The sequence below is a fragment of the Stomoxys calcitrans genome, chromosome 4 (assembly GCF_963082655.1).
Source record: "Stomoxys calcitrans chromosome 4, idStoCalc2.1, whole genome shotgun sequence".
Lineage (NCBI taxonomy): Eukaryota > Metazoa > Arthropoda > Insecta > Diptera > Muscidae > Stomoxys > Stomoxys calcitrans.
Genome location: NC_081555.1, coordinates 50,840,338 through 50,865,427, shown reverse-complemented (window position 1 = coordinate 50,865,427; position 25,090 = coordinate 50,840,338). Strand labels below are relative to the sequence as shown.

At 31.6% G+C, this 25,090-nt stretch overlaps 4 protein-coding genes and 2 pseudogenes across 5 annotated transcripts in view; 2 read left to right on the top strand and 4 right to left on the bottom strand.

The window, feature by feature from the left end:
* Window positions 1-8,468: 8,468 nt before the first annotated feature.
* The window catches only part of LOC131996665 (antigen 5 like allergen Cul n 1-like), a 51,918-nt gene continuing 35,296 nt past the window's right edge, over window positions 8,469-25,090 (bottom strand). Inside the window, exons 2-4 of the mRNA XM_059366313.1 lie at window positions 9,426-9,746; window positions 8,848-9,236; window positions 8,469-8,763 (exon numbers count right to left, since the gene is read on the bottom strand). Of these exons, the coding sequence (XP_059222296.1) occupies window positions 8,520-8,763; window positions 8,848-9,236; window positions 9,426-9,554 (762 nt within the window). The 5' untranslated portion in view covers window positions 9,555-9,746 and the 3' untranslated portion in view covers window positions 8,469-8,519. The remainder of the gene's footprint in view (window positions 8,764-8,847; window positions 9,237-9,425; window positions 9,747-25,090) is intronic.
* LOC131996660 (NADH-ubiquinone oxidoreductase chain 5-like) lies at window positions 16,453-17,753 on the bottom strand. Its single transcript, XM_059366308.1, is given in 1 exon segment — window positions 16,453-17,753. A coding segment is annotated over 1 exon segment (840 nt). The 5' UTR covers window positions 17,366-17,753; the 3' UTR covers window positions 16,453-16,525.
* LOC131996655 (NADH-ubiquinone oxidoreductase chain 4-like) lies at window positions 17,852-19,348 on the bottom strand (annotated as a pseudogene).
* Window positions 19,561-21,286, top strand: LOC131996662 (cytochrome b-like). The gene is given in 1 exon segment (XM_059366310.1): window positions 19,561-21,286. A coding segment is annotated over 1 exon segment (819 nt). The 5' UTR covers window positions 19,561-20,150; the 3' UTR covers window positions 20,970-21,286.
* LOC131996923 (NADH-ubiquinone oxidoreductase chain 6-like) lies at window positions 19,622-21,286 on the top strand (annotated as a pseudogene). The gene has a single exon (XR_009398052.1). The product of XR_009398052.1 is annotated as an NADH-ubiquinone oxidoreductase chain 6-like (transcript).
* LOC131996656 (NADH-ubiquinone oxidoreductase chain 1-like) lies at window positions 21,365-22,332 on the bottom strand. The gene is given in 1 exon segment (XM_059366301.1): window positions 21,365-22,332. A coding segment is annotated over 1 exon segment (948 nt). The 5' UTR covers window positions 22,318-22,332; the 3' UTR covers window positions 21,365-21,369.

The following is a 25,090-nucleotide window of genomic DNA, read 5'->3' as shown; positions in this document are numbered from 1 at the left end:
TTGTGTCCCCCATTATTGCGTTCTGCTCGTGCATAATAAGCACGCATCTATTGAAAAGAGGTACCTTGATTGTGACATGAAACAGAAGTGACTTCGCCACTAGTTTTCGAGCAGCTTGGCAGTCGGAGTTTTCGTTCGACTGAACAAACATCACGCTGCGTTTTCGAGTCTATTTATTTCAATATTGACTTCTGTGCATGCCAAAAAAATGCAAAACATAGAAGCCGATATACCCCTACAGGCCGTAGGCCAAACCACCACAGACACGATCATTGTTCCCGTTGCTAAGAAGGAGGTCGTTTCTGTAAAAGAGGTAATTTTTATGGTCCCATACGTATGTATAAAAAAAAAAAACAATTTTCAAATGTCGTTGTTCACAAGTTTCCTTCGAAACAGCGATGGTCCATGCCTATCGCGGCTGCCTGCCATCGGAAACAAACAAAAAAAGAAAGGCGATTCTTATGGTTTTTAGGCCTACGTGGGATGCCTAACCATATAAAACAAAAAAGGCAACGCACAAAGTGCAGTACCTCATGGGTTGTGTGGAAATCTGCATATATACTTTCAAACTAATCTATTTCTATGAGATCTTTACAGATGAAGAAATTTCTACTTGGAGGTGTTCCGAATTTCTACTTGGATTATTGTAATGTTTGCAAGCGCCGGATAAAAGTCAAGTTTTATTTATACAAAGACAATGTGTCACATTTGGTTTGTAAAAGAAGGAAGAGCCGCTCATTGACTTGTGTTAACCGCATGGAGAATTCTAGAACATAATACTGCAAGATGGATCATCTCGTCAGTACTCTCTACCTATCTTACCTTATTACAAGAAGGACTATAAAACTCAGGAAAAGAAAATGCCGTAAGTTATTGGACAAATGCGAGTACACCTAGAGAAAAGTTATTAACAAAGTGCTGATTTTAGTGTCATACGGTCTACAAAGCGAAGCAAACCTGGGTGGTAAAAAGCAACAACGTATGGTATGGATGGAATATAAAACGATTAGTACTGATACGTCATGTATATTCATCAACACCTTTGTCAAATTGATTTGAGTGCTCTTCATGCCCAACGACTATAGAGTACGGTGTAAAGCACGCTTTTGTTCTGAAACAGGGCTCAATAAGTCCTCTAGCTCTCCTTAGCGCAGTAAGAGAGATGAAAGCCTTTAATTCCGCTATTCCCATATAAACTAATCATTAATGCTAAGAACAACAAATGCATCAACTTCACGGAAAGATTTTCAAGATCATAAAAGAGCCAAATGGACAATTATTAATTTATATGTTTCAGTTCATATTAAAACAAAAATTAAAAACCATTAGAAAAAAATTACAGCTACCTTCGATCTATCAATATCCGCCAGTTTTTGGCATGCCTAGGAACATTTTTAACTAAGTTTGTGAAAAAGCCAAATTTTAAAAACATCTGAAACATGCCCATGTCAATGGAAGGTCGGTGGAGACTGCCTGCACGAGGTTGTGCATAAAGTAGAAGAATCCTTCGATGCATAAACGTACACACTGACCCAATCCTTAGATCAGTACCGGTTGGGCCCTGTCCTTAGAGACTGGATAAACGATATGCTAAGGAACAGGTGGATATGGGTGACCACCTTAAATGACTTATAACGAATGCTGACTGAGGAGGGATACGAATATACGCATACGGATACGGATACATGGAGGGCCGACGATGTTATAATACTTCTTAGGAGTAAGGATCCGAACCAACTATGCAGAAGGGCCGAAAAAATTTTGCATATGACATATGACTGGGCTAGACCCAGAGATCTCAATGTTAAATTTTGGTCTTTTTCAAATTAATTACATAAACAATTCATTTTCTCAATTAATCAATCTTGCTTTCGTTAATCAACCATCTGAGTTATGTTTAAGTTCTAATGATCCGGTTGTAAGTCCTGAGGATAGACATCATCCGACACTCAAATTATTTATATTCTACTCCACTCTTAAAGTTAAAAGAGATGTAGCAATTGAAAAAATGTACTGTTTTGCTAAAAGTGATTACATCAAACTGAACTCACTACTCTTATCTGTTCATTGCAATGAAATTGTCAGATCTAAAGATATCGATGAAATGATTTCAACTTTTTATACTGTGCTACTTGACTTTATCTCACAATTTGTCCCTAAAACTACTTTTTGCAACGCATATGGTCCTCCATGGAATATAACCAATCTTTCTAGGATGAAGAACAAGAAGAATAAATTGTATAAAAGGTTTAAACGCTCAGGGTCAACGGATACTATCTATACCGATTTTAGTAAAGTATTTGATAAAGTCAACCACAACCTTCTGTTAAGAAAAATATACCTTATTGGATTCAGTCCCTCTTTACTAAAGAGGATCAGATCAGGTGTTCCACAGGGTAGTCATCTTGGCCTTGTGCTGTTTTGTTTATTCATAAACGATCTCCCTTTTACTTTAAAGCACTCGAATATTTTGATGTGTGCAGATGATATAAAGATCTTCAGATCGACGAGAGACTCTGATGAACAGTGTTATCTTCAGTATGACCTTGATACTGTTTACGAATGGTGCAACCAGAACTTTATTGAACTTAATATTTCCAAATGCAAACATATATTATTGGGTTGCCCAAATAGATAGGATTTTTCATATAGTCGGCGTTGACAAATTTTTTCACAGTTTGTCACTCTGTAATTGCATTCTTTCTTCTGTCAGTTATCAGCTGTTACTTTTAGCTTGCTTTAGAAAAAAAGTGTAAAAAAGTATATTTGATTAAAGTTCATTCTATGTTTTATTAAAAATGCATTTACTTTCTTTTAAAAAATCCGCAATTACTTTTTGGGCAACCCAATATTTTCAAGAATAACCTCTCTTAAAAACTGGCTACTTTTTGGGTTCCAATCAACTTGAAGTAGTCTAAAGCTTTGAAGACCTTGGATTCCATCTAGTAAATTGTAAATTTTTCCCATGAACAGTCCACTAAGGAACAGGGGCAAACTTCTCACATATCAATGAGTGCAGTCCGATTCAAGTTTATGCTTAATGATAAGGGGCCTCCTTTTTAAAGCCGAGCCCGAACGGCGTGCCGCAATGCGACACCTCTTTGGAGAGAAGCTTTACATGGCATAGCACCTCACAAATGTTGCCAGCATTAGGAGGAGAAAACCACCGCTGAAAATTTTTTTCTGATGGTCTCGTCAGGATTCGAACTCAGGCGTTCAGCGTCATAGGCGGACATGCTAACCTCTGCGCTACGGTGGCCTCCATTCCATCTAGACCACTAGTCAACACATATCAATGATTGTAAACAAAGCACGTGGTGCTCTTGGCTTCATGAAAGAACCTAATGATTTCTCTGTGACGAAAAAATTATATGCGTCGCTAGTTAGAAGTAATCTCGAGTACGGTTCCGTGGTATGGGATACGTACTACAATATTCGTTCTGATTTGATAGAATCGGTTCAAAAACAATTTCTATTATTTTGTCTCCGACGAAATGGGTGGGACAAGATTTAATCGGTACTCATACGAAGGTAATGAACTTTACCTTCGTATGAGTACCGATTAAATCTTGTAAAGCTTCCTACATTAAAAAGTCGTAGAACCATGCTAAACATTACGTTTTTGACTAAATTAATTCATGGTCAAATAGATTCTTGCTTTCTTTTCAGTCGAATTTTCTTTATCGTTCCTATCAGACCTACCAGATAGTTTGATCTTTTGACAATTTCTTATTATAGAACCAATTATGCCAATAATGATCCTTTTCGGCACCTATGTTATCAATTTAATCAACTGAAAGATATAATAGATCTATCTGAGAACCGTGAAAATTTAAAAAGGATTTTTTTTATATGGGCGTTGTTATGAGTTGGGACGTCCCCTAGGCAGTTTGTCCCGAATTTTGATATCAGATTCGTGGTCTACTTCCAAATACCTTTCATTTGAGCCCAATATTTCCAAAGTCGGTTTCGGGGGTGTTTTTGGGGATGGGACAGCCTTTCAGTGACTTGGCCCTGAAAATGTATATCAGATTCGTGTTCTACTCTAAAATACTTCTTATTACAGCCCCATATTGGAATGGTCAGCAAATACGTCATATATGGGTGGTATTATGGGGATGGGGTGGCCCTATACACACGTTTTCCCGAATATTGATATCAGATTCGTGTTTTACTTCCAAATACCTTTCATTTGAGCCCCATATTGCTATTGTAGTAAATTTATCCTCTTTGGGGGTTGTTTTTGAGCCTCATTTTGCCGGTAAATAAATCCTGTTTGGGGGGTTTTTTGTGGAAGAGGTGCAACCCCAGCAACTTGGTCCTACATTTGGATACCAAATTCGTATTTTACTCGCAAATACCTCTCATATCCGATTTAGGGGTGTTTTGGGAGTTGGGGTGGTCTCCCAAACACTTAGTCCGACAATTGGATAGCAGATACGTTTTCTACTCTTAAATATCTTTCATTTGAGTCCCATATTGTCATGATTGGTCTATATATGTATTTAGTAGGTTTTAGGGGTGGGGCTGCCCCCTAGGTGCCCCATCCTAAATTTGGATACCAAATTTTTATTTTTAAGTTATTTTAAGAGAGCACACAAAATTTCGCTTAAATCGCACATCCCATCACCGAGATCTGGCGTTTCTGAAAATTAGGGTAAGGGGGAGGGTCCATAGTTGATACCTAGAAACTCCAGCTTCTTCATAATTCACGTTGGTTTACATTACTGAATGCACCCCCCTTGTTAAGAAATGCTTTCATTGGGTATTCTTGGCAGCAAGATAACCCTTTATGTAGCCAACAAAGTTGTGAAGTGCTGTTTCAGTGAACTTGATATCCAGGGATATTTGCCGTAAGATATATCTTAGGATGCACTTATAAAGTGAACAGCTGAGAAACATTTTTTCATTTTTGTTTGGATTTTGCAATAACTCCAAATGTCAAATGCTAGCTATGATATTTTTTTAAAATCTTAAAACGATGTTTTGTTTGATCCGATATTTCACACAAAAGCAACAAAACTGTGTTATAATGATGAAAATACAAATAAAGGGGGATTTTTTTGAGTTAAAAGAAGGTTTAAAAACCACATAAAATTCCTCAAATCGTCCATCCGCTTAGTCCAATTTTGGCATACTTTTCCAACATTTCGGCAGGTATATCACGAATAAATGCTTCAGTGTTGTCTTAAGGAGTCAAGATCCAAGATCGGTTTATATGGCAGCTATATCAGGGTATGGACCGATTTCACCCATACTTGACACAATTATTGGAAATCATAACAAACCACTTCTTGCAAAATAAGAATTGCGCCTTCTAGTGGCTCAAAAAGTTAAGATCGGTTTATATGACAGCTATATCTGGTTATGAACCGATTTGAACCATACTTGGTACAGTTGTTGGAAGTCAAATCGGATGAGAATTGCGCCCTCTAGAGGCTAAAGAAATCAAGACCCCTAGACCGGTTTATATGACAGTTATATCAGGTTATGGAACGATTTCAACCATACACACACAACTGTTGGAAATCATAACAAAACGGCTCATACTAAATTTCAGCCAAATCGGATATAAATTGCGCCCTGTAGTGGTTCAAAAAGTGAAGATCCAAGATCGGTTTATATGGCAGCCGATATGGCCCATTTACAATCCCAACCGACAAGCGGCTAGCTTTACTCCTTCGAAAGTTTGCGTGCTTTCGACAGACAGACGGACGGACATGGCTAGATCGACATAAAATGTCATGACGATCAAGAATATATATACTCAATGGGGTCTGAGACGAATATTTCGAGGAGTAATAAACAGAATGACGAAATTAGTATACCCTAATGTTGGGTAGTTCCGGATGGAACTAGTTCATTGGAACTTATCCAAGTAAGGAACTGCTGGAACTAGTTTCATCTATTTCCTCCATTTTTTGCATGTGCACTTTTCTTTTGATCCGTTTTGTTAATTTGTAGACCAGCTGATTGACATGCCATATTTTTCAGCTTCATACCACAACTAAATATAAGCGTCAACTTTTTTAATGGACAACAACTGTGTGCGTTGTGATTTAGGTGAAAGGAAAATAAAATATTTGTGGCAACCACATTAAATGAATGTGGTGATGCAAAAATTGAAAAGTGGTGGTATCCACATATGTTTATTTCTTTGTCAGCCAATCTAAATTGTTTTGATGCGCTTCGATTCGTGTTTTTTTCTGGCATCGAGACTTAAATACTTGTTTAAAACAAAATACAAAAAATTTTTTTTTTAATTCAATTACGTATACAATCGGAATGTTTGTATCTATATGTACAATTAACAAGTAAAAAGGCGTTAAGTTCGACCGGGCCGAACTTTGGATACCCACCACCTCGGGTATATATGTAAACCACCTTTCATCAAAATTCGGTGAAAATTTCATACCTTATGTCCCATATCAGTTACATCAAAATATGTTCCGATTTGGACCAAATATTAATAAGTAATATCTAAAAATAAACGTCACGGATGTCGAAAAGCCTAACATAAGTCACTGTGTCAAATTTCAGTGAAATCGGATTATAAATGCGCCTTTTATGGTGCCAAGACCTTAAATAGCGATATCGGTCTATATGGAAACTATATTCAAATCTGGACCGATCTGGGACAAATTGAAGAAGGACGTCGAAGAGCCTAACCAAACTCACTGTCTCAAATTTCAGCGACATCGGACAACAAATGCGTCTTTTATGGCCCCCAAAACCTAAAACCTAGATATCGGTCTATATGGCAGCTATATCCAAATCTGGAACGATCTTTGCGATATTGCAGAAGTATGTCAAGGGGTTTAACTTAACTCACTGTCCCAAATTTCGGCGACATCGTACTATAAATAAGCATTTTATGGACCCAAAACCATAAATCTAGAAATCGGTCTATATGGCAGATATATCTAAATCTGAACCGATCTGGACCAAATTGAAGAGAGATGTCGAAGGGGCTAACACTGTCCCAAATTTCAGCAAAATCGGCTAATAAATGTGGCTTTTATGGGCCTTACACCAATCGGAGGATTGGTGTTAATAAATGTGGCTTTTATGGGCCTAACACAAATCGGAGGATCGGTCTATATGGCAGCTATATCCAAATCTGGACCGATCTGAGACAAATTGACGAGGGATGTCGAAGGGCCTAACACAACTCACTGTCCCAAATTTCATCAAACTCGGATAATAGATGTGGCTTTTATGGGCCTAAGACCCTAAATCGGCGGTTCGGTCTATATGGGGGCTATATCAAGATATAGTCCGATATAGCCCATTTTCGAACTTAACCTGCTTATGGACAAAAAAGAATCTGTGCAAAATTTCAGCTCATTATCTCTATTTTTAAAGACTGTAGCGTGATTTCAACAGACAGACGGACGGACATGTCTAGATCGTCTTAGATTTTTACGCTGATCAAGAATATATATACTTTATAGGGTCGGAAATTGATATTTCGATGTGTTGCAAACGGAATGACAAAATGACTATACCCCAATCCTTCGGCGGTGGGGATAAAAACATTAAAAGTTTTTTTTCAAAGTTTTTTTTTTTTTTTTTTTGTTATATATAAAGGAATCAAAAAAGGAGATCGCAAATGAAAAAAAAGTACTAAAAGGAACTAAAAGGAGCAATCACTAAAAGGAACTAAAATGCCCACCTCTGGTATACCCCATCCTATGGTGGAGGGTATAACAAAGTTCATTTTTAAAGCCACTTTGACATTTGAAGTTATGGCATTTGCCAACCAAGGTAGTTTCGTTGGCGTAAGATTTTTGATGTGGTTCTAATGACACTACCTCTTAATTGCACCATGGATATGTTCCACCAACCTCTCTAGAGTCTTCAGCATTAAGAATGACGAACTAATACGGCGAAAATCTTTCGCCTTTATGTGGTAAAATTTTTCTGCTTTTGGAATTAAAATTACCTTTTTGTCATCAGGGCCTGGCGATTTTTTATCGTCCAAAGGATGTTCTACTCATTCACAATTTCCCCAACAACCTTCGACGAATGTCAACTGGAAGCCAACATCCCCAGTTCACCCATGAGAGATAAATATGGATGCTTTCTCCAAGCTTATACATACCAATTGCGTTCGTACTAGGGCCAAAAAATTATATTATGTGAAAAATTTTATAGCAATCCAACAACGAATTCGGCCTATACCTTGAAGTGATTTTAACTCGATCGGTACACCTTTTTTAACAACGGGTATAGTTCTTCTTCTTCTTCTTAGCTTTGCAAATAAATGTACAAAACTATATTGGCGTGAACAATAATAGTGATGTTGGGTATTACAGTAATCCTACTTTTTATTAAGAAAGTTGTAACAAAGGATCAACTCGGCCATACTTAGGGCTTTTTCGTTGGCTCAACTTACTTTGCGACTACGAGTAGATTGAGAATGAAAAAAAGTAAATATATTTCCATTACCATTGCTTATAGTTTTATTGAAATTTTTTAAATGAAGTACCATATCACTTGACATATCCTTCAACCAATTAGAAGGTGTATCGTTCATTGATGGAACACAAATTCGTATATTGGGGATTCCTGCCACTGGTACATCCTTGGCCTCCATTATTACAATCAGTGTAGATGGGTTCATTAAACATATTGGTTGCGGCAAAGTTGCAAGCTATTAGGAAAGTTCTGTAGTTATTTCCAGGAGTGTTATAAGTAGAGGCAGCGCATCCTATACGAATATTCTTCTCAACCATCATGGCTGTGAAATGGCCAATATGCCTGAGGGTTAGAAATAGCATCGTTAACGCCAATTGTTAGATCGCTTAGTCAATTTTGATTTACGTTCATTACTATGAAACCTACCTTCCACTTGGATGGAGACGATAGCTCCTAATGAAGTCCATATTTGCCAGCTCATGTTCATTGAACCACCCATTAATGGCATTTGCTGTTTGTTCTCTTGCATTGAGATTACCGAAGAAGCCTTGCCATGCCAGATTTTGTCCCGGGATAGGGAAGGCAATTGTTGCATGACAGTCATGTTCCATTCTACACTGTCTCACATTCATTTCAGCCAAACGGGCCAATTCATTATCCCATAGCATGGTGCCCATACGACAAGCTGGTCTATAGTTGCGATTTCCTCCTCCAGCTATAAAATTTCGTTTTGCATTGAAATCGGAGACAATAAAATTCTGAAGATTGCTATCAATGGGCACCATAGCCGGTTGTATGCAGGAGCGATCGAATTGCTGTTTGAAATATGTACATAAGTACGAGTAATAATTTTACAGGATTTTAGATTTAGATAGATATTTTAATCAAAAGTGAATCTAAACCGATATCCAATAATTCTTTAAAATTTCTCTTCTAGAGAAAATTTTTTAAATATATGTCCTCTGGTTCGGCAATTGGTGTATGCATCATAATTTTTAACTTACTCCATTGTGCCCACAGGCAATATGCCTATGATATCGTTGGTCTCTTTCGCAAAATCTGCGTTCGCAATAGTTTTGACCTCTTGCCAATGTTATTGCTCCAATGATAAGAAAATTCAAGATTAAACTCATCTCCTTTAGTTTGCTCGCTATGGTTTAAATTTATGAAGAAAGTAATTCATTGATAAAAACTACGCCCTTTTATACTAAGAACTGTTGTATGGTTTCCATTATTTTGTGTGAAAAGTAGGTACAGATTTTTTTGTAGAACTGTTTTTATGTAATTGTTAAATTAAAATTAAAGTGGATCGTTTGGGGCCACAACTGTTAAGAAAAAAAAACAAAAAACAATGAATGAGTTTAATTTCGACTTATATGCAATACTTGGCATAAATTAAGATTAAGTTTCCACGAAAAAAAATTGTGATTTTTTTAACCCAACCCAACCCATCGCCAAGGTCAACTCCCAGTGACAACAACAAATTTTAACCAATGTTAAAGTTTTTATTTCGCTCCTCAAAGAAAAAATAAATATATATTCGTGATCTCAGAATAGGTACTACCTATTACGAAAAAAATTTTAAAGACTTTTGGAGTAGGCTAGAAATGGAATCAAAATCCGCGGTGGTGGAGGCAGACCGCAGCATGTTGTCCTCCCCTCCTGTAGGTGTAGGTGCCTTGGCACCTGTAGTCGAGAGTAATGCTTCAAGCGCACTACTAGTCGTCAGACTAATTAATGAGGGAGAGACGGATAAGCCAGAGGGATGCACAGTTCGTCCCCAGCCTTTAAGTAAAGGTGGTGTTTCTGACTCGGATTCAGTCAGCGACTGTGTCAATGAAACAATCATCGCAGCCGAATTAAGATATGAGGGCATCGGGATGACAGCAGAAGTGTGCGATGGCTTTGCTAAGCTCACAAGCAGGCCGAGAAAGCGATCCGGTGCACGGCGAAGGAGACATAGGAGTATGTACCGGCAGCGTAATCGGGCGAAAGTGCAGGATGCTGGAAGGGATATAACTGACATTCCAAGCACTTCTACGGAAGCTGAAAAAAAAATCAGATCAGAACACTGCTAAAACACTGAAGAAGAAAAACAGCTCCTCGCTTTCAAGAACTCTGGGTAAACCAAGCCAGCCATCCCGCAATGGAGACTCCAGACAGTGTCCTGCGGAGGTAGACAAAGTCGGAACAGGAACAGGAAGGAGACGCGCACGGCCCCTGGAGGACTGTGACTTCCATAAGGAGGCCTTGAGTATGGTAAGGAGCCGCCCTCTTACGCCAAAGTAGCAAGGAAGCAAAACAGAGAAGAGTTAACTTATGCAGTCATCAATATCGGCTGTGCATCCGGTAGGATTCCACCAGATCATCGGTCCTAAGGGGAGGATCTGGTTAACGATCGGATTTTTGAATATGTGTGGAACTCTGTACAAATGATGAGCTACGAGTTCAGAGGGGAAATCTTTACGCTGCGTTTTGCATCGCCCGCTCACAAAGGCTATGGTCTTCATCAAGGGATGGGGCAGTAAATTTGCGACGGACCGCATTTTGGGATTCTTGGGCAAGCAAAACGAAGGTTTGGTCGCAGAGAAGTGGGAGGTCTGCCACAGGAAGAAGAAGGAGGAAGGAACTCTCTTTGTGGTTGACATTGATCAAGTCTTCGTTTGGCTAAGACTAAAGGCATGGCGCACTACGGGAGCAAAGCTGTCTTTTTCAAGATTAGGAAGACTAGGATAGGCATAAATTTTCATTCTGCGACATGAGGCTGTGCAGTGGCAGATGACTTAACACCGCCCAACAAACAGGGGGCCGACAACGAGATAATTACGGCATCTCTCAATATTGGAAAGACTAGGAGAAGCAATTATCCTAATACTAAAATATCAGGCAGTGCAGTGGCGAGAGACCCAACACAGTCTAACAAACAGGAACCCGACGACGGACCCATCACCGACTTAAAGATTCGGAATACTGGGATAGGTAAAGATCCTAATATTGAAACATTAGGTAGCGCAGCTACAGAAGACTCATTGCAACCCAACGAACAGGGAGCCGATGATGGTACCACCACCTACTCCCAAACAGCCCATTTACTAAAGATTTGGAAGGGAATGGGAACCCAATAAAGCTTAACGAACAGGTACCCGACGATGGGACCATTAACGACCTTATAGAAAGTCGGAAGACTAGACTAGGCAATGAACCTAAAACGATGATATCAGGCAGTGCAGTGACAGGAAAGTCAATGCCGTCTAAAGAACAGGGAGCAGACGATGAGATCATCACCTACTCCCAAGATGCCCATCTACTGGAGGACCAATTATTGAGGTAATCCAGATAAACCTCCACCGGAGCGAGACTGCTACACACGCTCTGATGGAGAAAATCAGCAAGGGCAAGATTCATATTGCCTTAATTCAGGAGCCATGGACGACCCGGAACAAAGTCTCTGGACTGAACCATATCAACTACCAATTATTCTATGATAACACTGGTACTCGGCCGAGGACCTGCGTTATTTGTCATAAAAATTTGAATTATATATTTTCCCCAAAGTTGTCAACGTCGGATGCAATAGCGGTGAGACAGGGAAACGGTGGACTATACCTGGCATCACTTTATCTGCCTTTCAACTCTCCGACACCGCCACTGTAATGTGTAGAGAAATTTTAGTGTCTGTGTTGAGGTGTAATTAACACAGCTTGTTTCCATCCATCTGGGATTTCTCCCAAATGTACCTTACTTGGTAGCTCGGATTTCAGCGAAGCCCCTAAATCTAAAACCGCAGTCAAAAAGACAGATAATACCAAGAATTTTGTCATCGATTGGAACGTCACGCGCGTGCTCGGATGACTAGCTAGTTCGGGAGATGTGGGCGGGGTACTTGTTCCCTCGAAATGACGAAACATCACAAATAAAAAAAAATATCACGCGCGCTTAATTTTTCATAATCACAACACATAAGAGTAAGTTGGCATTACTCTTGGCCTCATAACCCTCCCATCCATGGTTTTTCTATGGCCTGAGAAATTAAGAAAAACCCCTTTAGCACTACCCCTACTGTCTGCTTGCGAAGTTCACATCAAAAATCTAAGCCCTCATATTTAAATTCCAAATATTTCACATTTTATTATAACTCACATGTCTTATAATTAAATTCTAGCTTATATATTTATAGAGAAAAAAAAATGGCAATGGTAAAAAAAAGAGAGCTTTCTAGCTTTCGTCTTTCTCTACCGAACAACCAATAGCGGCCATAGAGAAAGAAGAAAGGACAAAAACAAAATCAACTAAAAATGTCTACCATGTATCAAAACGATCAGACTTACAGTTTTTATATACCGCCTGCTCCCACGTCAATGCTGCATGAAGGCCTCCGTGCTGGATTGATGATAATGAGCTAGAGGGGGGGGTGAAGCTTAAATATGATCTATATGGTGTGTTGATACATGTTAGTACAATGACTGTTAGAAAAAAATGAGTTTTACATTAAATTTAGTTATAGATTCATATCGTAGTTTAAACTTAAAAATGTCTTAAGAATTAATTTTAGTGCAATATTTATGGAATTCAGGTGCAATATTTAAAACATTAGAAAAATTTTAATTTTTAGGCAAATTTTATAGGTAAGAACAATTTTTCCTGGTTGTCCATTTTATGGGTAGGCAAATTTTAGAAAAATTCGATGTTAATATAGGCAATTATGTAGGTTTAAGTTCATGTTAGGTTAATTTTAAGTAGGTTTTGTTAGCTAGGTTTAGAATTTTTATATTTTTATTAAAGTTGTTTCCCCTTGGGGTGTGGCTTATTAAAAATGGCTTCCTTTTTTTCTTTTCAAATGGCTTCCTTGTTACTTCAAACACGTGGACGGCAAAAACATGGCGTTAGGAATATTTAGGGGAGCTGGGTCCAACGAAGATTCAGGACAAATTAGACACTTGGAGGCAAAAATATGACGTCATATACTTTAGCGGGGTTCATAGAATGTTCTAGTTCCATAAGGCAATCAGCATGGTCTTAAATATGACAAATTTGGCACTGTGATAGAATTCTTGGCGTTTTGGGTGGTTACTTATAGTTTTCAGTCTCTCGGTCCCCGTGAGACTCACGTGGTACACAGCCTCCTGTACTCAGCGTTTAAACCGAGAGACTGAACGTAACAAATTTCACAAATAAATGGATTTATCCTAGAAAGTTGAAATTGTATTAAGATTTGGTAAATTCTGCTATGACAGGCAGATGAATTACCTTTCTATGACGATTAACACCGAAAAAAATGTCACCACAGCTTCAGATGCGTTTTTATTCTTCCTCAAAAGATTTCACTGAAACCCTCAATGCAGATTGCACGGGTTCTATTTTATTTAAAATTACTGGTTTAACTCTTTCACTTTGTAATTTGTCAATACTCACACAAAAAATTAATTGCCGGAGTAAACTTCACTTTAACGTGTTGAAGCCGAATTTAGAACAGAACAATTGACAGACTTTGAAGACAAAGCAAACCTTAACTCGAAGCAGACTCTGACCTTGGCATATGTACATAATGTACGACAATATGTATATTGGTGCACATATACGACATTACTTCCATTGGAAATCATAATGTTCAATTGTTGTAAAATTCGGACCAATCAACTATTCAAAATCAATCGCAAAAATCTGTGTTGGCAAGTGACAACATGTAATGGAGATGAGTGCGTGACACATCAAGACGTGATTTGCGTAAATCAGAATTAACTACATTTTTGCTCGAGAGTAATGTAAAGACACCTTGTGTGAAACTAATAAAAATCATTCGTATGTACATACGTAATGATCACCTTAACAGTCCATCCCTATCATTACCATGTCCTCTTTAGTGTAAAAACACTTCGGGTGATCGCATGAGGGTGAGTGATGTTACACCCACGCGCTCATCTCCAATAACCATTCCATGCACACGCAACGAGAGCAACAAAAAAAAAACAAAACTTCCACCTAAACTTCCAGGAGTCTGTACATATCTACATGCATGTAAAAATGTATGTACGTACAATTGTAACAACGGTGTAATAGAACTTAGATCGGTGATGTTCTGCGAATAGGGAATCCAATTCAGACAAAAAAAAAATTAACAAAAATAAAAATACACCAAAAAGAAAAAAAATCTATTGTTACAAAACAGGTTTTGAGGGATTGCGTTAGCCAATACAACAAAAGTTGAAGTTATGTTCGGATATCTTTGGCATGAAATCTACCAAGTGGTTTGCCGGTCAAATCGACTAAGTCATAATAACAAGAACCATGTTTAGTTAAAACCTTAGCTTTTTCGAACTGATTTGCTAATTTGCTATTAAAGTGATCAACTGCTTTAGACTGTGCAAAGTTTCGGCGGTAGACTATCTGTCCTACCTCATAGCTCACTGGTCTAGAACGCAAATTGTATGTTTTTTTTTTTTTTTTTTTTTTTATTAAAATTTCATCAAAAACTCTTAAAAAAAAAAAAAAAATAGTATAATTCTTGTTATTTACAAAGTTTGAGTTTTTACTAAAATAAGTATTGCAACAAATATTGTCAATTTTTATGTTTTAAACACAGCCTTTTTAATTTTTTGTTCACGTTAGAAGAAAAGTATGTTAAAAAACTTCTTAATTTATTTAAGAACTTATAATATTAAAAACTTCTGACAATTTCAAAAAAAAATGAAGTTGGAGAAGGCATCAATTATTTAAGTTTCTTAATGTTAAGTAAGTTGAAGATCTGTTCCGGTCTTCAAATCTTTTTGTGAGGTTACTAACCACATTTTCAAACGTATCCTGTTTGAATTTGATGTGTAGTCTTCTGGTAGAATAACGTCTGTTTTTGTTGAAGATAATTTTGAGATTTTTGTTCTGTATGATTTGAAGCTTTTTGAAGTGTGTTTTGGCACACAATTTTGACCATACTTGGCAGCCGTACGTCATAATTGGTCGAATGCACATTTTATATAAAAGAATCTTGTTCTGCACGTTTAAACTGGATTTCCGGTTAAGTAAGGGGAAAAGGGCTCTGCCGCATCTGAGTGCTTTACGGGAAATGTATGAAATATGTTCTTTGAAAGTTAATTTTTTGTCTAATATGACTCCGAGGTATTTTATCGAATTTTGGAGTGGGACATTAGAGCCCTGTATTGTCAAATTAATCGTTGGAATTCTTTTTGGGGATTTGTTGAAAGGAAATATAATTGCTTGGGTTTTCCCTTCGTTAATCTTGATTTTCCACTTTGAAAAATATTTTTCCACGTGTACAAGCGACGCTTTCATGTTCTTGACGATTGCATTGGAGACTTTTCCACTAGATAAAATGGCAGTATCATCTGCGTAAAGTGCAGCCGAATGTCTCTTAAGTAAAGTGTAATCGGAAGTGTAAATAGAGTACAATAGTGGGGATAGAACTGAGCCTTGAGGAACTCCTGCAAGAATGGTCTTTTTATCGGATAGGTGGTTTCCTATGTCCACCACAAAAGATCTTTCCGAGAGAAAGCTCATAATAATTTTTTGTAGATAAATTGGAAATCCAAATTTGTTTAATTTAAAAACCAAACCATTATGCCATATCGTATCGAATGCTTTCTCAATATCGAGAAACACAATACCAGTACTTTTTCTCCTCATTTTGTTATTCTTGATAGTATTGACAATTCTTTTTATTTGGTGAGTGGTAGAATGTTCACTACGAAACCCGAATTGTTCGTCTTTAAGAACATTATTGTTTTCAGCTTGTTCGCTCAACCTACTCAAAATTATTTTTTCAAATACCTTATCAAGGCAATTAAGCATGCTAATGGGACGATAACTCTTTGCAGATTTCGGATCTTTACCCTGTTTTAGAATCGGTATCACCTTGGCGTGCTTAAAACTTTTTGGAAAATATGTATTTTTAAGGCACCAGTTAAATATTTTTACAATTAGGGTAAGCAAAGAATCCGGCATATTTTTTAAGATAATGGGTTTTATACCATCAATTCCAGGGGCTTTTCCATTTTTTAACTTTTTTATTAAATATTGCAAAAATTAATCATCTTAATATACTCCCCCCAAAAATTCTTAAAATTAATAAACCTATTATACTTTTTAATATAACTCAACCTTCATCATTTAATATATTTAAAGAAGAAAAATTTGAATCTCCAGTTATTGTATAAAATACCAATCGAAAAGAATAACATACTGTTAATCCAGTAGAAAAAAAAAATAAGAAAAAAGAAAAAAGATTAATATAAGAAAAAGATACTATTTCTAAAATTAAATCTTTTGAATAAAATCCAGCTAAAAAAGGTATTCCACATAAAGCTAAATTAGCTACATTAAAACAAGAAGATGTTAAAGGTATTATTATTGATAAACTTCCTATTAAACGAATATCTTGAGTATTATTCATGTTATGAATAATTGCTCCCGCACATATGAATAATAAAGCTTTAAATAAAGCATGAGTTAATAAATGAAAAAATGCTAATTTATAAAAACCTATAGATAAAATTCTCATTATTAAACCTAATTGTCTTAAAGTTGATAAAGCAATAATTTTCTTTAAATCAAATTCATAATTAGCTCCTAATCCAGCTATAAATATTGTTAAACCTGATAACAATAATAATAAATTTCCTATTCAAGTATTTCTTAATAAAATATTAAACCGAATCAATAAATATACTCCTGCTGTAACTAAAGTAGAAGAATGAACCAAAGCTGAAACAGGAGTTGGAGCAGCTATAGCAGCTGGCAATCAAGAAGAAAATGGAATTTGAGCTCTTTTAGTTATAGCAGCTAATATTACTAAACTTATAATAATTATTATATCAAAATTAGATTTTATTACTTCTAAATAAAAAATATAATTTCAACTCCCATAATTTAATATTCATGCAATTGCTAATAATAAAGCTACATCACCAATTCGATTTGATAAAGCAGTCAACATCCCAGCATTATATGATTTTACATTTTGAAAATAAATTACTAAACAATAAGATACTAATCCTAACCCATCTCACCCTAATAAAATTCTAATTAAATTTGGACTAATAATTAATAATATTATAGAAGTAACAAATATTAATACTAATATAATAAATCGATTAATTTTATAATCACTTTCTATATATTCTTTTCTATAAAAAATTACTAAAGAAGAAATTATTAAAACAAAAGATATAAAAATTAATCTTATTCAATCTAATAAAATAGTTATTACAATTATTATAGAATTTAAAGATACAACTTCTCATTCAATAAAAATTGAATAATCATTTATAATAAAAATTATTCCTATTGTAAATGATAATAATCTACAAAAAAATAATGAAAAAAATCTAATTGTACAAATTGATAAATATTTCACGATTTAAAAAGACATAATCTTATCATTGACACCACAAATCAATATTTTTTTTTAAACTATTTAAACATAATCATAATATACATATATCTCTCTTTAAAATTAATAGATTTAAAGGAAATCAATGTAAAAATAAAAGTAAATACTCTCGAACTTTTCCTCCTCTAAAAGAGTAAACTCCAGAAAAAACCTTTCCATGTTGTCTATAAGCATATAAATACAAAGTATAAGCAGCTCTAAAAAAAGATAAAAGAGATAATATTAATATAGTTAATCATGATCATCTAACAATTCTATTAATTAAAGAAATTTCTCCTAATAAATTTAATGTAGGAGGAGCAGCTATATTTGCTGAACTTAATAAAAATCATCATAATCTTATTGAAGGCATAAAATTTAATAAACCCTTATTGATTAATAAACTTCGACTTCCTATTCGTTCGTATGTAATATTAGCTAAACAAAATAATCCAGAAGAACATAACCCATGAGCAATCATTAAAGTATAAGAACCACAAATTCCTATATATGTTAAAGTTATTAATCCTGCTAAAACAATTCCTATATGAGCAACTGATGAATAAGCAATCAAAGCCTTTAAATCAGTCTGACATAAACAAGTTAAACTTACTAATACTCCTCCTACTAATCTAATTCTAATTCAAATATAATTAAATTTTAAACCTAATATTTGTAAAAAAGGAAATACACGTAATAAACCATAACCTCCTAATTTTAATATAATTCCTGCTAAAATTATTGAACCAGATACTGGAGCTTCAACATGAGCTTTTGGTAATCATAAATGTACTAAAAATATTGGTATTTTTACTAAAAATGCTATAACTAAAGAAAAATATAAAATTTCATAATTAAATATGAAATTATTTAATAAATAAAAATTTATTGTATTTGCTATTTTGTACAAATAAAAAATTCCAATTAATATTGGTAAAGAAACTAATAAAGTGTAAAATAGTAAATATACACCTGCTTGTAAACGTTCAGGTTGATATCCTCAACCTAAAATTAAAAATAATGTAGGAATTAATCTTCTTTCAAAAAATAAATAAAATATAAATAAATTTATTCTTCTAAAAGTTAATACTAATAAAACTAATAATAAAATCAAATTAAATATAAATAAATTAGTATAATTATTATATTTAAAAACTGATTCTCTTGCTATTATTATTAATGCTACAATTCATAGTCTTAACAAAATTAATCCGTATGAAATTATATCTATTCCAAATAAATAAGAAATAGATATGAAATAATTTCTATACATATTTATTAAAATTAATAAAAAACTAATTAAAAATATAAAACTTTGAACCATTCAATATAAATTTTTTATAAAACATAATGGAAATAAAAAAATAATTATGAAAATAACTTTTAACATTGTAAAATATTAAATCTTTGAAAATAATCATTTCCATGAGTTCGAATTATTGAAACTAAAATTGAAAGACCTAAAGCACCTTCACATACTCTAAAAGTTAAAAATATTATTCTAAAAAAATTTTCAAATATATATATATTTAAATAAATAAATAATAAAAAGAATAATCTTAAAACAATATATTCTAATCTTAATAATATTGATAATAAATGCTTTCGATTTGATACAAAAGTAAATACTCCTATAATAAATAAAATTCTAGGTAAACTTCAATTTAAAATTATTAACATTTGTTTTAATAGTTTAATAAAAACATTGGTCTTGTAAACCAAAAATAAGAATTTTTCTTTTAAAACTTCAAGAAAAAAGAAACTCTTTATCATTAATCTCCAAAATTAATATTTTATAATTAAACTATTTCTTGTCTTGATATTATACAATGAATTTTAATAACTATTATATTTATTTTCAATTTAATTTTTATAAATATTAAACATCCACTTGCTATAGGATTAATTTTATTAATTCAAACTACTTTAGTTTCATTATCTTCTGGATTAATATCTAAAAGATTTTGATTTTCATATATTTTATTCTTAGTATTTTTAGGAGGAATATTAGTTTTATTTATTTATGTAACCTCTTTAGCTTCAAATGAAATATTTTCTTTTTCAATTAAATTAATATTAACTTCAATAATAATTTTTTTTATTATAATATTTATTTTATATCTTTCTGACAAAAATATTCTAATACAATATTTTAATATAGAAGTTAACTCAATTACAAATTTAAACTCCTTTATTATAGAAAATTCTTTATCCCTTAATAAATTATATAATTATCCAACTAATTTATTAACAATTTTATTAATAAATTATTTATTAATTACATTAATTGCAATTGTAAAAATTACTAATTTATTTAAGGGACCTTTACGACCAATATTTAATTAAACTAATGAATAAACCTTTACGACTTAAACACCCAATTTTAAGAATTGCAAATAATGCTTTAGTAGACCTTCCAGCTCCTAGAAATATCTCTTCATGATGAAATTTTGGATCTCTTTTAGGATTATGTTTAATTATTCAAATCCTTACAGGATTATTTTTAGCCATACATTATACTGCAGATATTAATTTAGCTTTTAATAGAGTTAATCATATTTGTCGAGACGTAAATTATGGATGATTATTACGAACTTTACATGCTAATGGTGCAAGTTTTTTCTTTATTTGTATTTATTTACATGTAGGACGAGGAATATATTATGGATCTTATTTATTTACTCCAACATGATTAGTAGGAGTAGTAATTCTATTTTTAGTAATAGGAACAGCATTTATAGGATATGTTTTACCTTGAGGACAAATATCTTTTTGGGGAGCTACAGTAATTACTAATTTATTATCAGCAATTCCTTATTTAGGAATTGATTTAGTACAATGAGTATGAGGAGGATTTGCTGTTGATAATGCAACATTAACTCGATTCTTTACATTTCACTTTATTTTACCATTTATTGTATTAGCAATAACAATAATTCATCTTTTATTTTTACATGAAACTGGATCAAATAACCCTATTGGATTAAATTCTAATATTGATAAAATTCCTTTTCATCCTTATTTCACATATAAGGATATTGTTGGATTTATTATTATAACAATAATTTTAATCTTATTAGTTTTAATTAATCCTTATTTATTAGGAGATCCAGATAATTTTATTCCTGCTAACCCTTTAGTTACCCCAGTTCATATTCAACCAGAATGATATTTTTTATTTGCTTATGCAATCTTACGATCAATTCCTAATAAATTAGGAGGAGTAATTGCTTTAGTTTTATCAATTGCAATTTTAGCTATTCTACCATTTTATCATTTAAGAAAATTCCGAGGAATTCAATTTTACCCAATTAATAAAATTATATTTTGAATTATAGTAGTTACAGTAATTTTATTAACATGAATTGGAGCACGACCTGTTGAAACTCCATATGTATTAGTAGGACAAATTCTTACTATTATTTATTTTTTATATTTTATAATTAATCCTTTAATTACTAAATGATGAGATAATCTATTAAATTAGTTAATGAGCTTGAATTAAGCATATGTTTTGAAAACATAAGATAGAAATTAAATTTTCTATTAACTTTACTAAAAAAATTTCACTATAATAAATAGATTAAAAAAATTTTAAATCCTACAAAAAATAACAAAAAATTTAACGAAAAAGGTAAAAAACTCTTTCAAGCTAAATATATTAATTTATCATACCGAAAACGCGGTAAAGTCCCCCGTACTCAAATAAATATAAAAGAAACAAAAGTTAATTTTAAATAAAAAGTAAATGAAAATACATCTCTCCCTAAAAATATTACACAAAATAATATTCTTATAAATAAAATTCTTGCATATTCAGCTAAAAAAATTAAAGCAAATCCTCCACTTCTATATTCTACATTAAACCCAGAAACTAATTCTGATTCTCCTTCTGCAAAATCAAAAGGAGTACGATTAGTTTCAGCTAAAGAAATTCTAAATCATACTAAAGCTATTGGAAATATAAAAAACAAAAATCAAATAAATAATTGATATTTATAAAATATTAATATATTATATCCTCCAATTAAAAAAATAAAACTTAATAAAACTAATGCTAAACTAACTTCATAAGAAATAGTCTGAGCAACTGCTCGCAATCCCCCTAATAAAGCATAATTTGAATTTGATGATCAACCAGCAATTATAACTGTATAAACACCTAATCTAGTACAACACAAAAAAAATAATAAACCTAAATTAAAAGAAAATAATTTAATAAATATTGGTATACATATCCAGACTAATAAAGATAAAAATAAAGAAAAAATTGGAGAAAAATAATAAGAAATATAATTTGATAATAATGGATAAGTTTGTTCCTTTGTAAATAATTTAATTGCATCACAAAAAGGTTGAGGAATTCCTATAATACCAACTTTATTTGGTCCTTTACGAATTTGAATATAACCTAAAACTTTTCGTTCCAAAAGTGTCAAAAAAGCTACTCTCACTAAAACAAAAATAATTAATAATAATCTTCCAACAATAAATAACAAATTTTCTAAATAAAACATGTACTATTTGTAATATAAATTACATAAATAAATTCTAAATTTATTGCACTAATCTGCCAAAATAGTATATACATATTAATAATATTCAATTTATTAAATAATTATTTATCAAATATTAGGTCCTTTCGTACTGAAATATTTTAATTTTTTAAAGATAGAAACCAACCTGGCTTACGCCGGTTTGAACTCAGATCATGTAAGAATTTAAAAGTCGAACAGACTTATTATTTAAGCGGCTACACCTAAACATATTTCTTAATCCAACATCGAGGTCGCAATCTTTTTTATCGATATGAACTCTCCAAAAAAATTACGCTGTTATCCCTAAAGTAACTTAAATTTTTAATCGTTATTAACGGATCAATTATTCATAAATTAATGATTTAATAAAATTAAAAGTTTATTAAATTTTAATATCACCCCAATAAAATATTATTAATTATTATATTAAAATTTATCTAAAAAAATATAATAATCTAAATATAAAGATTTATAGGGTCTTCTCGTCTTTTAAATATATTTTAACTTTTTGATTAAAAAATAAAATTCTATTATAAATTTATATGAAACAGTTAATATCTCGTCCAACCATTCATACCAGCCTTCAATTAAAAGACTAATGATTATGCTACCTTTGCACAGTTAGGATACTGCGGCCATTTAAATAATTCAGTGGGCAGGCTAGACTTTAAATTTAATTCAAAAAGACATGTTTTTGTTAAACAGGCGAACATTACAATTTTGCCGAGTTCTTTATATAAAATTTTCATATTTATTTATTATTACAATAATATATACTAATTTTACCATTATTTTTTAATTTTTAAAATTAAAATTAATACTTTAATAAAAATTTAAAATTTAAATAAATAATTTATTTTATAAAATAAATTATAACACTTTTATTAATAATAACTATTTCTAAATCTATATTTATTATTTTATTTAAATATTTTTAAAAATTTATAATACAGCTTATCCCATATTATATTAAAATTAAATATTTATTTAATTAATTTATTTAATTAAATAATATAAAATTTCTAAATTAAATTTATTTCTTAAAGAACTAGATACCTTTAAAAACGAATAACATTTCATTTCTAATATTTTATTTAAAATAATTTTACCACATTAACTTTTATAAAATATTAACTCTTTTAAAATCGAGAAAATTAACTATTTAATTTTTATTTAATAAACCCTGATACACAAGGTACAATAAATTAAATTTTCTTTTACAATAATAATTTTTCAAATTATTTCAATTTTCTTTTACAATACTAATAAACTATCATTTAAATTATTTTTTCTTTATAAAATACTAAAAATTTACATTTTATAATTATTTTTAATATAATAATTTTTTTTAAAAAAAAGAATTAATAAATAAAATTTAATCAATTTATATTGATTTGCACAAAAATCTTTTCAATGTAAATGAAATACTTTACTAATTAAGCTTTAAATTGCATTCTAGATACACTTTCCAGTACATCTACTATGTTACGACTTATCTTATCTTAATAATAAGAGTGACGGGCGATGTGTACATATTTTAGAGCTAAAATCAAATTATTAATCTTTATAATTTTACTATCAAATCCACCTTCATTAAATATTTCAAATTTAAATTCATATAAATAAATTTATTGTAACCCATTTCTACTTAAATATAAGCTACACCTTGATCTGATATATTTTCTTTTTAAAAATTATGAAAATTAACATTCTTATAAAATATTCTAATAACGACGGTATATAAACTAAACAAATTTAAGTAAGGTCCATCGTGGATTATCGATTACAGAACAGGTTCCTCTGAATAGACTAAAATACCGCCAAATTTTTTAAGTTTGAAGAACATAACTATTACTACCTAAGTATTAATATTTACATTTTTAATAATAGGGTATCTAATCCTAGTTTTTAATTAAAATTTTTAAGCTTCAATTAAAATTATATATAATAATTAATAAATTAAAAATTTCACTTAATAAATTATTTTTTATTATAAATTAAACAATTTAACTTATACTAATAAAATTTATTTGCATTATTCGTATAACCGCGGCTGCTGGCACAAATTTAGCCAATACTATTTAATATTACTATTTCTAAATTTCTTTAATTAATAAAACTAATTACTGCGAATATAAAGATTATATTTATTATTAAAATAAATACTAACTCTTACAAAAATTTACATATAAATTAAACTAATAATAAATTAATAAGCCAAAATAAAACTTTTAAAAATAAAAAATTCTAAATAATATTTATATAAGTTCTAATTAATAAATTATATAAATAAACTTAATTAGTAAAATGGATATGAAAACTTTACAGTTAATGAATTGCCTGATAAAAGGACTACTTTGATAAAGTAGATCATGTAATTATATTACATTCATTATATTTAATAGAATTAAACTATTTATAAAAATAAATATAAATTTTTAATTAACTTATATATATATAATTAAAATTTATATATTATATTAATAACAAAAATTAGTATTTCCTCACATATATTACACATATTCATAAATATATATATATATATATATATATAATTAATTAAATTAAATTTATTCCCCTTCATAAATTTATTAAATTAATATATATACATATATAAATGGATATGAAAACTTTACAGTTAATGAATTTTTTTTATTTTTATAATTTTTAAAAAAATGGATATGAAAACTTTACAGTTAATTTTAATACAAATTAAATAATTATAATTAGGAATAAAAAAAAATTTACAACA